General features: G+C 35.7%; 2 protein-coding genes across 3 annotated transcripts; one reads left to right on the forward strand and one right to left on the reverse strand.

Moving 5' to 3' along the window:
- The first annotated feature begins 232 nt into the window (after positions 1 to 232).
- LOC132183604 (serine/arginine-rich SC35-like splicing factor SCL28) lies at positions 233 to 6,304 on the forward strand. Of its 2 annotated transcripts, none has more exons than XM_059596962.1 (7): positions 233 to 551; positions 747 to 824; positions 1,565 to 1,729; positions 1,854 to 1,918; positions 2,064 to 2,103; positions 5,264 to 5,479; positions 5,897 to 6,304. In XM_059596962.1, the coding sequence occupies exons 1-7, from the start codon at positions 367 to 369 to the stop codon at positions 5,904 to 5,906; spliced, it is 759 nt and encodes a 252-aa protein (XP_059452945.1). In that variant the 5' UTR covers positions 233 to 366; the 3' UTR covers positions 5,907 to 6,304. The 2 variants fall into 2 exon arrangements, with proteins under 2 accessions (XP_059452945.1, XP_059452952.1); XM_059596969.1 differs by having other exon boundaries at positions 1,857 to 1,918.
- Positions 6,305 to 7,237: 933 nt separating this feature from the next.
- LOC132180880 (NADH dehydrogenase [ubiquinone] 1 alpha subcomplex subunit 8-B) lies at positions 7,238 to 10,845 on the reverse strand. The gene is made up of 3 exons (XM_059593868.1): positions 10,738 to 10,845; positions 10,365 to 10,569; positions 7,238 to 7,472 (listed from the first exon to the last, which is right to left on the reverse strand). Exons 2-3 carry the CDS (start codon positions 10,550 to 10,552, stop codon positions 7,340 to 7,342), a joined length of 321 nt encoding a protein of 106 aa, XP_059449851.1. The 5' UTR covers positions 10,553 to 10,569; positions 10,738 to 10,845; the 3' UTR covers positions 7,238 to 7,339.

Raw genomic sequence — 10,845 nt, forward strand, 5'->3', positions numbered from 1 at the left:
TAAGATTTTGCTACATTAATATTTATTGCTTTCGAAATACCATTAAACATGGCGAGTTTGTAAGGAAGGGAAATGAGTTTAAAATGAACATGCAAATTCAGCAGAGATATATGAAAAATAAACATAAAAATGCATAAAAACATTTATGTAACGAAATAAAGGTGGGCCCAATCAAAGCCCAAGGTTTTACAGGCCCCCAATATATACACTTCCCTCTCTAGCTTCACGTCCCCTTATCGCTCTCCCTCCAAAACTTTGGAAACTCTCACATACTCGTGTAGGGTTAGGGTTTTGCTTGCTCTCTCTGCTCCTAGGGTTTCCAAATACGTTCAAAATCGTGAGAAAAAAGTGAGAGATTCTGCAGGAATGGCGAGGTACAGAAGCGGGAGCAGAAGCCACAGCCCTCGCCGGAGGAGCCGAACCCCCCCGCGCGGCCGCAAGCGGTACGACGACGAGCCTCGCGATCGATACCGCGAAGGCAGGTCGTACAAAGACCGTCGCTCCCCTGCTCCTTCTGGCTTGCTCGTCCGCAATCTTCCCCTTGACGCTAGGTCTCTTCTCCTTCTTCAAGTGTTCTATTTTTTGAGAAAATTTTGTATTATTATTGTTATTGTGTTAATTGGTCTGAATTTGAATGTATACTCTAATTATGCTGAGCCTATTGTGTTTAAACCCTTAATATAATAAAAAACTGCTCAATTATTTAAAAAATTGGCTTGTTTAGGGTTTTAAACTATGGTGTGCAGGCCAGAAGATCTAAGGAACCCATTCGAGCGGTTTGGCCCTGTGAAGGATGTGTATCTACCGAAGAACTACTATACTGGGTATGTTTTGCAATTTGTACTATATGTCCGCACGGTTGGTTTTCAAATTTTGTTGTGTATCGTATGTATAGACTTGTTGCTTGGTGATTTTCTCCATTAGATCATGATAATTTGAGTACTTAGGTGTGTTAAGAAAATGTTGTTGAAAATTTGATTGGTGGAGGTTGATCATACCTGTATTCTTATACTAACTTAATAGGAGCTACCGAGTAACTTGTAATGAGTAAGGTCATGAGGCTAGAAATGTATCTGATGCTGTCTTTATGTTTTGGATGGTAATAAAGCTACTCATTCATTATTATTCTTGTAGATTTGATCGTTTACATTAATTGAGACTATGCCTTAAGCTCTGGCTTGTTTCTGTTTGTACACACATTGTATCTATGTATCTATGTATCATCACTAACACTAATTGCCTAGGATAAAAAGCATGTCTAATATTTAGATATTGTTTACAAGCCCTGAATAAAATACAGTGGAAGTCATGTTTTCTTCAGGAATGGATTGTGATATGGGTTACAAGCCCTGAAAAAAATACAGTGCAAGTCACACTTTCTTCAAGAATGGACTACGGTAAAGATATGGATTAGTTTGTGCTAAAAACAGTAGAAGTCATTAAGCAAATACTTCCGTGAAAATGGAGATTCATTCACTTTGCAAATTTGTTGATATTTTGGTTGCATTAGTATGAGAAAGTTAATCTAATGATGTTGGATTGTGTTCTTTTTGTATATATATAGGGAGCCACGAGGCTTTGGATTTGTCAAGTACCGTTATGGTGAAGATGCTGCTGAAGCAAAACAGCAACTGAACCATACAATTATTGGTGGACGTGAGATTAGAATTGTGTTTGCTGAGGAGAACAGAAAAACACCTCAAGAAATGCGTACGACTTCCCGCGGAAGGTATAACAACATTTCAGCAACATCTTTATTAAAATCTTCCCTTTATTGGAATTAACTGTTTACTTCATCAATCACTCCTTGATTCTGTTTTTCTTTTCTTCTCTCCTCACCCGTGAAAAAAAAGTAGCCGGCATGGAGGAAGCAATAGAAGGAGAACTCCACCAAGGTCCCCTCGACGCCGATACCGCTGTTAGTTTGAACCTTCTCTTGTGTTTTTAATGTATTTCTACAAATTCCTAAAAGTTGATTTGTATTTTTCTTGGTGAGATGAAATTATGTTGTTTCCTCTAAATTTCTGCTAAATTAATTGAACTTAATTTTTTTTCCCTCACAGCTTACTCAAGGTCACCTACACCAGCTAGGCATGACTCAAGGTTTGGATTTTAACTGTTAGAAGAGCTTCAATATTAATTAGGGATTGTTGTTGTTTTTGTTGTCGTCATTTCCTCTGTTGATAATTCAGTGCTGTATGATTGTAGTACAGTTATAGCTCTTTCATATTGTTTATGTGCCATGAACTATGCACAACATCTTATACATATATGTGTCTGCAAATCTTGCATTGTTCATTTCATTTGTTTTTGGGTTTAGGCAAAATTCTTTGGAGTCCATGAATTATAATAATTTTTTTCAGCAGACATTGGGTCTTTGATTCTTATAAATGGCAGCATTGATTCATGGAGAAATGCCTTTGTTTTGCTATATGCCAAAAAATTATGAGACACCTATAAAACTTTAACAAGAAGTTCAGAACATTGAGAGTGATAGCATTTCAATAATATGGTTTTTATTATTGCCAATGTGATAGTATTCTCAATGTAACAAAGCCATACATTTGACCAATGGTGTTGTTTTGGTTGTCTATTTGGCACAACCCTTATCCTTTCCTTATGCTTTGTATTGGCTGCGCGTTGCATAAAACTGATGGGAGCTATTTGTGCTTGGGATTGGCTGTGTAATGCACAACTGATTCAAATGATTTGAGAACTAATGTATATTTATTACTTTGTTGTCCTATGATTAGAATCTAAATGTTTATCTGATTTCATTACGCTGATATAGTTTCATAAGAAAAAGGGTCACAAGTATCTGCGGGATATCAATTTTCATGGATGAGTAAATTCAGTATTTATAATTTTATCTCATGCACAGGTGGGAATCAATATTTACAACTTTGAGTTAGAACAAGTGTACTTGAGTTTAATCATTGTTAGCAATAATGAGTCACAACTAATGTTATTTCATATTTGTTATTACATATGCCTTCTACTTGAATTCTAGGAAATTGATACCTATTATGCTTGTCTCTTTGTTTTCTTTTGTTATTGTTTCTTGGAGAGTATGGTTGGTTATACTTCTGAAGGATAAATTTACATTTTATATAAAGAATTTCTGACATTCATTTTGTGTGTTTGTAGTTGGACAATAGTAAATTTTAGGGCTGGCAAAATAGGTATCTGACATGACCCGATTACGACCTGCGGCCCGATTTACGTATGCACAAAAAACGCTAAACGGGTTTGCGGGTTTAACACGATTATAACACGGAAAATAGCCGGGTAACCCGACACAACCCGTTTAAAATAACCGGGTCATATTGGGTTGACACAATCCGACACGACTCATGTTCTTAGTAGGTGACCCGACCTGTTAAAAAAGCCCTAAACCCTAAAATTAAAAAAAAATGTAATAATAATAATAATAATACCAATAACATCGTTAATTGTTAACAAATTGTTAATTTTTAGTCACTTATATAGTCTTAGTGTGCACATTCAATATACGACAGAGTGTTCACCCATTCAAATTCTTAATGACCTCAAGTGTGTAGCAGGATGATCTGGGCTATGTTAAGCCTAATTTTGACTATTCTTTTTGCGTATTACTTAGATGTGTTTAATGCGTATTCATCTTATGATAAATGGTAACATAGCCAATTCGGTATATATCATGTGGCTTAGGATCATTGCAATGTAATACAAGCTCAATATATACCTATTTTGCACCCTTACAATCCAAATCCACACATTCATTATCAAAAATAGGAGGCCTAGATCAGCACATTCACAAAATTAGCAATTTTCAACTCTATACATATTAGATAGTCCATTTATAATACGGCTAGGAGATTTTTTTTTTTTAAAAAAAATTTTTAAACGGATCTGGTGGGTTGACCCGCCGGACATGAAATTAATTGGCTCTTAACCGAACCCGATAAGGCCAAACCCAATACCTATTTTTTCATGTCGGGTTCGCGGGTCGTGTTAAAATTGCCAGCCCTAGTAAATTTGTTCTTGTATCTTGGCGATATCTTCACAGTAAGAGCTTATCTATTGAAGTTGCAAAATGGTTTATATAAGAACTTCTATTGACCGAGGATTGCAATTTTTTTTTTTTTCTTTTTTCTTTTGAGGTTGAGAAATCCTGCTGGTTTACTGCTTGTTATCTTGGAAAAAAATTGTTACTTAGCTAAAAAAAAAAAAAAAAAATCCTGGAGAAGTTGAAAGTAATATCCGGTCGTTTAACCTTGATGACCTCCTTTGTTGTGACTTTGATGTAAAGAGGTTGTTATCTCTTAGACGTAATGCAGCATGTGTTCCAATGAATAATATCTGCTGGTGGCCTTGTTTATGCAGATATTAAAGTGAAAAGGGAGACTTTTAAGGACTTCTGGATTAAAAAAGATTAACAAGAAAAGAGAGCATAAAGTGATGGACAACTTGCTTACATTTCTGTCAAAGTCTCTCCATAAGTTTATCTATAACCTCACCTTCTCAAGCTATTTCCTACAACTTGCATGGGCTTTCCTTTCCTCAGACTTTTGGTGTGAGGCTTGCTACTGTTGAATGAACTTGACTAGCTAAAGTTGGTGCACGAGATGATTCAAATCATAAGAGTACTTTATATTTTACTTTTTTAAACTGTTCAAGTAATTTTATCATAAGAAATTTGTTAAGTTTGATATCTTGTTTTGCATATACCATCCAGTTAATAAAGAAATATAGAGCATATATTTGGCCAAAGAAAGAAATCATCTTCAAAGAAGGGAAGCAATTCAAAGTTTTTACTGGTAGAGATTTGATGACATTGTCCAAGAAAAAGATAGTTTGAGGTTTTAGAAAGTTGGGGCCAAGAGAGCTATGAAGTTATCAGATGCTGATCATCCAGTACATCATTATAGAGCTTAACCCTCACTGTTTGGATCCAAGTTTCATATTTTTGTTCAGAAACCCTTGGAAAGGTGCAGGTAAAGGTCATGTTTTGATCAATTAGATTTTGAAGAGGATGTAAGTGAATTCTTCTATCTAAAACCAAATATATTAGTACTTATCAATAAAAAACAAATGTCTAATTTACGACTGCTGAAAGCTTTATGGATATATGAATTAGACTGGTTTCTGGTTGTGAAAGATAGAGTTGCTTCTATTTGGTGTGATTTGTTCAATATTAATATATCTATTATCCATTATTGTTCTGTGTGCTGATTTATGAGCTTTTATTTGTTTTTTAAAATAATTTTTGCCATTGGGACAGGGACCGTGTGGCTCGGGATGATTATCTTTCTCCAGTGCGATCTAGGTCAATTTCACGATCTCCTTCTCCACGTGATGAGAGGGACTACAGAAGGTCCTTGAGTCCAAGGGAAAACGGTCGGAGTCCCCATGATGAGAGGAATTATGCACCAAACAGGTCACTGAGTCCGAGGGGTAATGATCGCAGTCCTTTGAGATCTCGGTCACGATCCTACAGGTAGAAGCATTTTTCAGTTTGTATTGATGACTGATTTCTCTATGAGATGGCATTGCAATACATGTTAGTGCTATCTAATGAATGTCTTTTTTGTGCTCATCATCGTCATCTCTGGTCTTTTAGCTGTTTGATTCAGTAACCTATACTTGTGTAATTTTAATCTATGAATAAATTCAAAAATTTATTATACGTAACACTGGGGCTTTTGCTTGCGATTATGGGCCCATAAAGTTTGCCTATTCCTCAAGTGGTGTCTAAATACTTTTGATTTAGAAACATAATTCGACCTATTGATATTTTAAAGTCCAATCGGCATGAGTTATATAAATGAAGATCAATGCTTTGGAGAGAACGTTTATATAATCTATTTTGCATTGGTGAATTGAAGAAAGGTGACTTTTGATTTTTTCTGTGCAGTCCTCGCTGATGGTTGTCCTATGATGCTCTTTGCTGGTTCAGAGCGCACTTTGAGCATTAATTTGGCTGGATGAAAACTGTGTAATATTTTGAGAGGGAATGAACAGTGTCAGACTTATGTTATGGTTGTGTTTTGTCGGATTTAGTCCTTTTTGTTAATTAAGTGTTGCTTTTGACTTTTGGAGGAGCATCAAAACGTTTATATGGTTGGTTTGGTTCTTGAACATCATTCCCGGCCTTGGGGTACAAAGTAAAGTCCTGCTTGACCAAGCCACCATTAGCAACTGTGGGAATAGATCAATTGGTGTACAAAATGCAAACTGTAGTTTTTTGTTTTCAGTTATTTTGGCATAATGTGTTTGTAAACTACATACAATTTATCTCCTATATAAGTGGTGATTGGTTCTACTTCCCATCCTTATGATTATTTGATTTGGTTGTGATGTTACTCTTTCTAGTTACATGGAAATGCTAGTTGAAAGAACTTAGTTCATGCATACGGGGTGATACATTTATCCCGAGATCTCTATGTGGTGGTATACAGCGGACCCTTGTGATTGTAGGTCTAAGCATGTTTTCTGGATTCTTTACTTTAGCTCTAATAATAAATGATGTAGCTGCTCGTTTGCATGTATATATTTTGCTGACTACAATGTTTATTAGTCATTGCTGCCAATATTGTCTGTCCTCCAATTTTGTATCATTATATATTCTGAGAACCACTGACCAAATGATGAGTAGTAGCGTTATGTTTTGAAGACAAAAATTGCTCTAAGTTATATTCCTGGCCACTAGGATGCTGCATCTCCTGTCTCTGCCAGTCCAAGAAGCCAACGGGTTAGATTTCGGTTGGATAATTTCTAAAACCAGCCTAATGGTATAGAACAAAATGTTGGTTTATCGTGGCTACCATTAGGGAAAAAGAACCAAAAAAAAAAAAAAGCAAAAGAGGTTTCGGTTGTAGATAGTTGACGTGGTACACAACCATTTTTGTCGTAATACTCCTCTATGCTTATATTATGGCAACAGAAAACCTTAATATTGTAACTGTGCGCAGCCCTGGCTTGTGCTGACTGGCATCAGAAATCTACGGTGGGGGCATTAATGTCCATGTAGATTTGGTGCTTCAGTTCTTGTAAGCCATTCTCAACTAGCCGAATACCAAAAAAATATGTTTCCCCGCCAGATACAGTATAAGAAAAGGCATCGATTATTACACTATTTTGAAAAAGGAATAATCATCAATAATTATGCTTGAAAAGAGGGCAACATTGTCCTGCTTGGAAACATTTCGCTCGAAAATCTGACCACAGACATGCAAAATGGTTGACAATATCCATGTTGACAAACAAGTTCCATTAAAAGTTAAAACTGTATGCAACAACAGTACTTGCTCAATGCAAACTGTATATTATTGTAACCGAGAGATTAGGCTTATATGTCTCATTCCAAAGGGCAGGATTTCTCAAATGCTTGCTGCTCTTTGCGACATAAATCAAACTCATTTGTGTGGTAATACATGCATCCGACATATGCATCCATCTCTTTTGTGCACCTCTGGTGAAGATCTTTCAGCCTGCAGGGCAGGGAGGTTTCCAACATTAGCAATGCAGATAAGCACACTGTTGTGCATGAACGAAGCAAAAGGTCTAACAAAGTTCCATGCAAATGTTTTGATGGAATTCTACAAAGAGAGGTTCCAAATATCAGAACCATAAAAAAGTCAATTATTATTACTATTATTATTATTTTCTGAAAACTATGCAATCTGTACAGTGATTATATATAGTAAATAAAATGATTGTCTAAACACAAACAAGTAGTTATATGTCAATAAAATTATAACCTAAAAGAATATCTACTAGCCTCATAGGTGCTTAATGGAGAGGTTGAGTTGTCCAATACCATGTTCTAATGAACAACGATGAGAAACAAAATGGGAAAAAATTGGAAGTACTAGTCCAGCATACAAAAGAAACTAAAACATGATTTGTGGAAGATACATCATATGGAGTTTCAGTATACTGTATGCTATTATGAAAGAGAGGAAGAGGAGGAAAAGGGAGGGAAGGGGGGGGGGGGTGTGAAGACGGCCCATAGAGGAAAAAAATGGTGCAGTCCTCTGACTCCCTGATTTAATATGGGAAAAACTCTCTCTCTCTCTCTCTCTCTCTCTCACGTTTAGGACACAACTACCTAAGATAAGAAGGCTTCACTGTAGGTTCCACTACATGAGTTCAGAACCCTGCAGACCAGTAATTAAATGAAGTTTAATTACTTGAAAAGAAAAGGCTAACAGAGAGAGCTCGAGCTCCACAATAAGCACCGACAACTGGATAATTTCATTTCAAGCTACAAGGATTTCCAACAATGAGGTACAACAAGCACTGGTATTAGCTGAATAAAAGGGGTGAGCATGTGGTTGTAAAGTGGTAGTCATAGCTACAACTTGAAAATGAAGAATTCAAATTACTAGAATGAAGAAATTAACCAGATGAGCAAAGTAAACGTTCAAACACAGAAAGCAGGGCGGCTGATCATAATCAAATCATGCGATCATGATCAAGTTCTACTTGATATATATTATTAATAACACTGCACACCTTAGTTCATGCACATCACAGCTATTGCAAATATGTTATCAGGATTTCTAATTAAAAAAAGCCGCCTTCAGTATTATGCCTTATATGGCTTGGTAGTAAAAGGAAAAAGGTTGAAGATGAAAGATTAAATGTTGGGTATAAAAGAAAAAAATTATAGATAAATAAAAGAAAAAGGTTAAACAATAAGATTTGAAGATCAACCCAGGTTGAAAATTCATCTTGTGAAGAGTAGATACAGGCTCATCTGCAATCAAATGTCGCAACGGGAAACTATATGACAGATGTTTTTGCAATTCCTGAGGATATTTAAGGTCAACTTAACTCAACTAATCCTTAATTCCAATCAAATTGGGCCAGAGATATACATATCATTTGAATCATATTGTTTAAGAAGAAAACTAGTTATTTTTGACTTACTCTGTCTACCAACTCGATATTTCTTCTTCAGAGATGTAGTTAGAAGGACATTACAGTTGACTTCTCCCAACAAGTAAGGGTTGCATGCAACAAATGCCAAAGAATCATAGTAGGACTTAACCAATTGCACAATAATTCTTCTATCACCTTTTCTAGTTAGAATGTATACATTCAAATAGAAGTGTTCTATATCTCAATGATTCAACCACCCTGCCCCCTCTCCTACATGTACTGTCCTTATATGAACAACCAATATAAGTGTAGTATACAATCAATTTTTCAAGATCAAATTAGAAGATTGATATGAAAGTTTTAATCAGAAAGGTTAAACAATATACATTTATTTTGAAAAAACCATAAAATATGAGAAAAAGGTAAGAGAACACGGGAGAAAATTAAGGAAATGCAACTTGTAGTAAAAACATTTTTGAAAACTGAGTGCAGTTTCATTAGATATAAAAGGAGCAAAGACAAAATGTATTAAGGAAAAGAACACAAGAATGGGTGAAGCTGTTTAAAAATGAATTTGAACTTTCAACAACATTGTCAGAAGTCGAAAACATTTCCGAGGAAGAAAAGAAAAATCTCTTTATTTCAAAAATCTCTTTTTGCCATGAATGAAACTCTACCAAGTGCAGAATAGAATAGTTTCAAATTTGTGTCAAGAGTTATCTAACTGTTTATTTCATCAAGTAATGCTGATACCAAAGTAAACTATAGAAAGAAACAAAGTCCAATGTAACTTGCAAAATCACCCAATTTTGCTCATACTTTCAGACTTCGAATTAAATGTGACTGACAGTTTAGTAGGAAGGAGAGAAGCAGCCCAAACTAATAAGAAGACATATGGGGATGAGCTTAGGGCATTGCTTCAACCAATATAGCGTGGATTTATATTTATTTAGCTCAAAATCGAAGCTGCATTAATTGAAAACTTAATAAAAAATTTGACGAATATTTAAGATTCAACTATGACACTATAAACTGACAAGTCCAAATGCAAGAAACAGAAGCACAACGAATGTCTAAGCATTGAAATGTAGCCTATCATATAGACCAACGAACCTCTATCCGAAAGGAACAAAGCAATTGGAACATAACTGTCAACTTCAATTTTCAATTAAGAATGTAATTTCGAGACCAAAAACCCTATCTCCAGTTAATTGCCAAGAATTCCGAAGAAAATAAAACAAATTATCACAAATATCCGATCTTTCAGTTTCTAAAATGTTTTCATTGAAAGCGTTTATTTTATTTTATTTTTTTTTAAAAAAAAATTGTTTCCTGTTGTAGTCTCAAATCAAGAAAAATCCAACACTCAAACATTCAAATTTCCTATCTTCTTTAACATTTTCTCGGCATCCAAACAAAGCACAAAGTACGATAAATCAGGGAACTAAATCAAATCAAATAATAAAAAGAAGAAAAGATAGAGAGGTTGATTTTACAGGCCAAGGACGCAGCGAGTGACTTGCTGGCCTTTGTCGAGGCATTTCTCGGGGTTAGGGTCATTCTTCTTGCACTTGAGGAAGGCCACGTTCTCCGCTTGGCACCTCAGCCCTATGTGCTTCGACGACGCCGTCAGCACAGCCGACGTAGGGATCGGATCTCCCGCCGCATCCACTGCGCTCGCCATATCCTCTTCCGATCAATCTCTACGTACGCCCCGCAAAAAAAAAAAAAAAAGACAAACAAAACAAAAAAAGGAGACGAAAACTCTTAAGAAAAAAAAAACCACTCGCATTTTGTTTGGTTCCCGAGAAAAAAGAACAGAAGAGAAAATCGCGAAGGAAAATGAGAAGAAAATAAATTAATTTTTACCTGACCTGAATGAGTTTTTTCTCAGCTGAGGAAGCAAAAATGAGCTCTAAATGAGAGAGCTCTCTGTGTGTCTTCTGTGAGAGAGGGTAGACTGTGCTAACGTGCGCC

The sequence above is a fragment of the Corylus avellana genome, chromosome ca1, assembly GCF_901000735.1.
Source record: "Corylus avellana chromosome ca1, CavTom2PMs-1.0".
Taxonomy (NCBI): domain Eukaryota; kingdom Viridiplantae; phylum Streptophyta; class Magnoliopsida; order Fagales; family Betulaceae; genus Corylus; species Corylus avellana.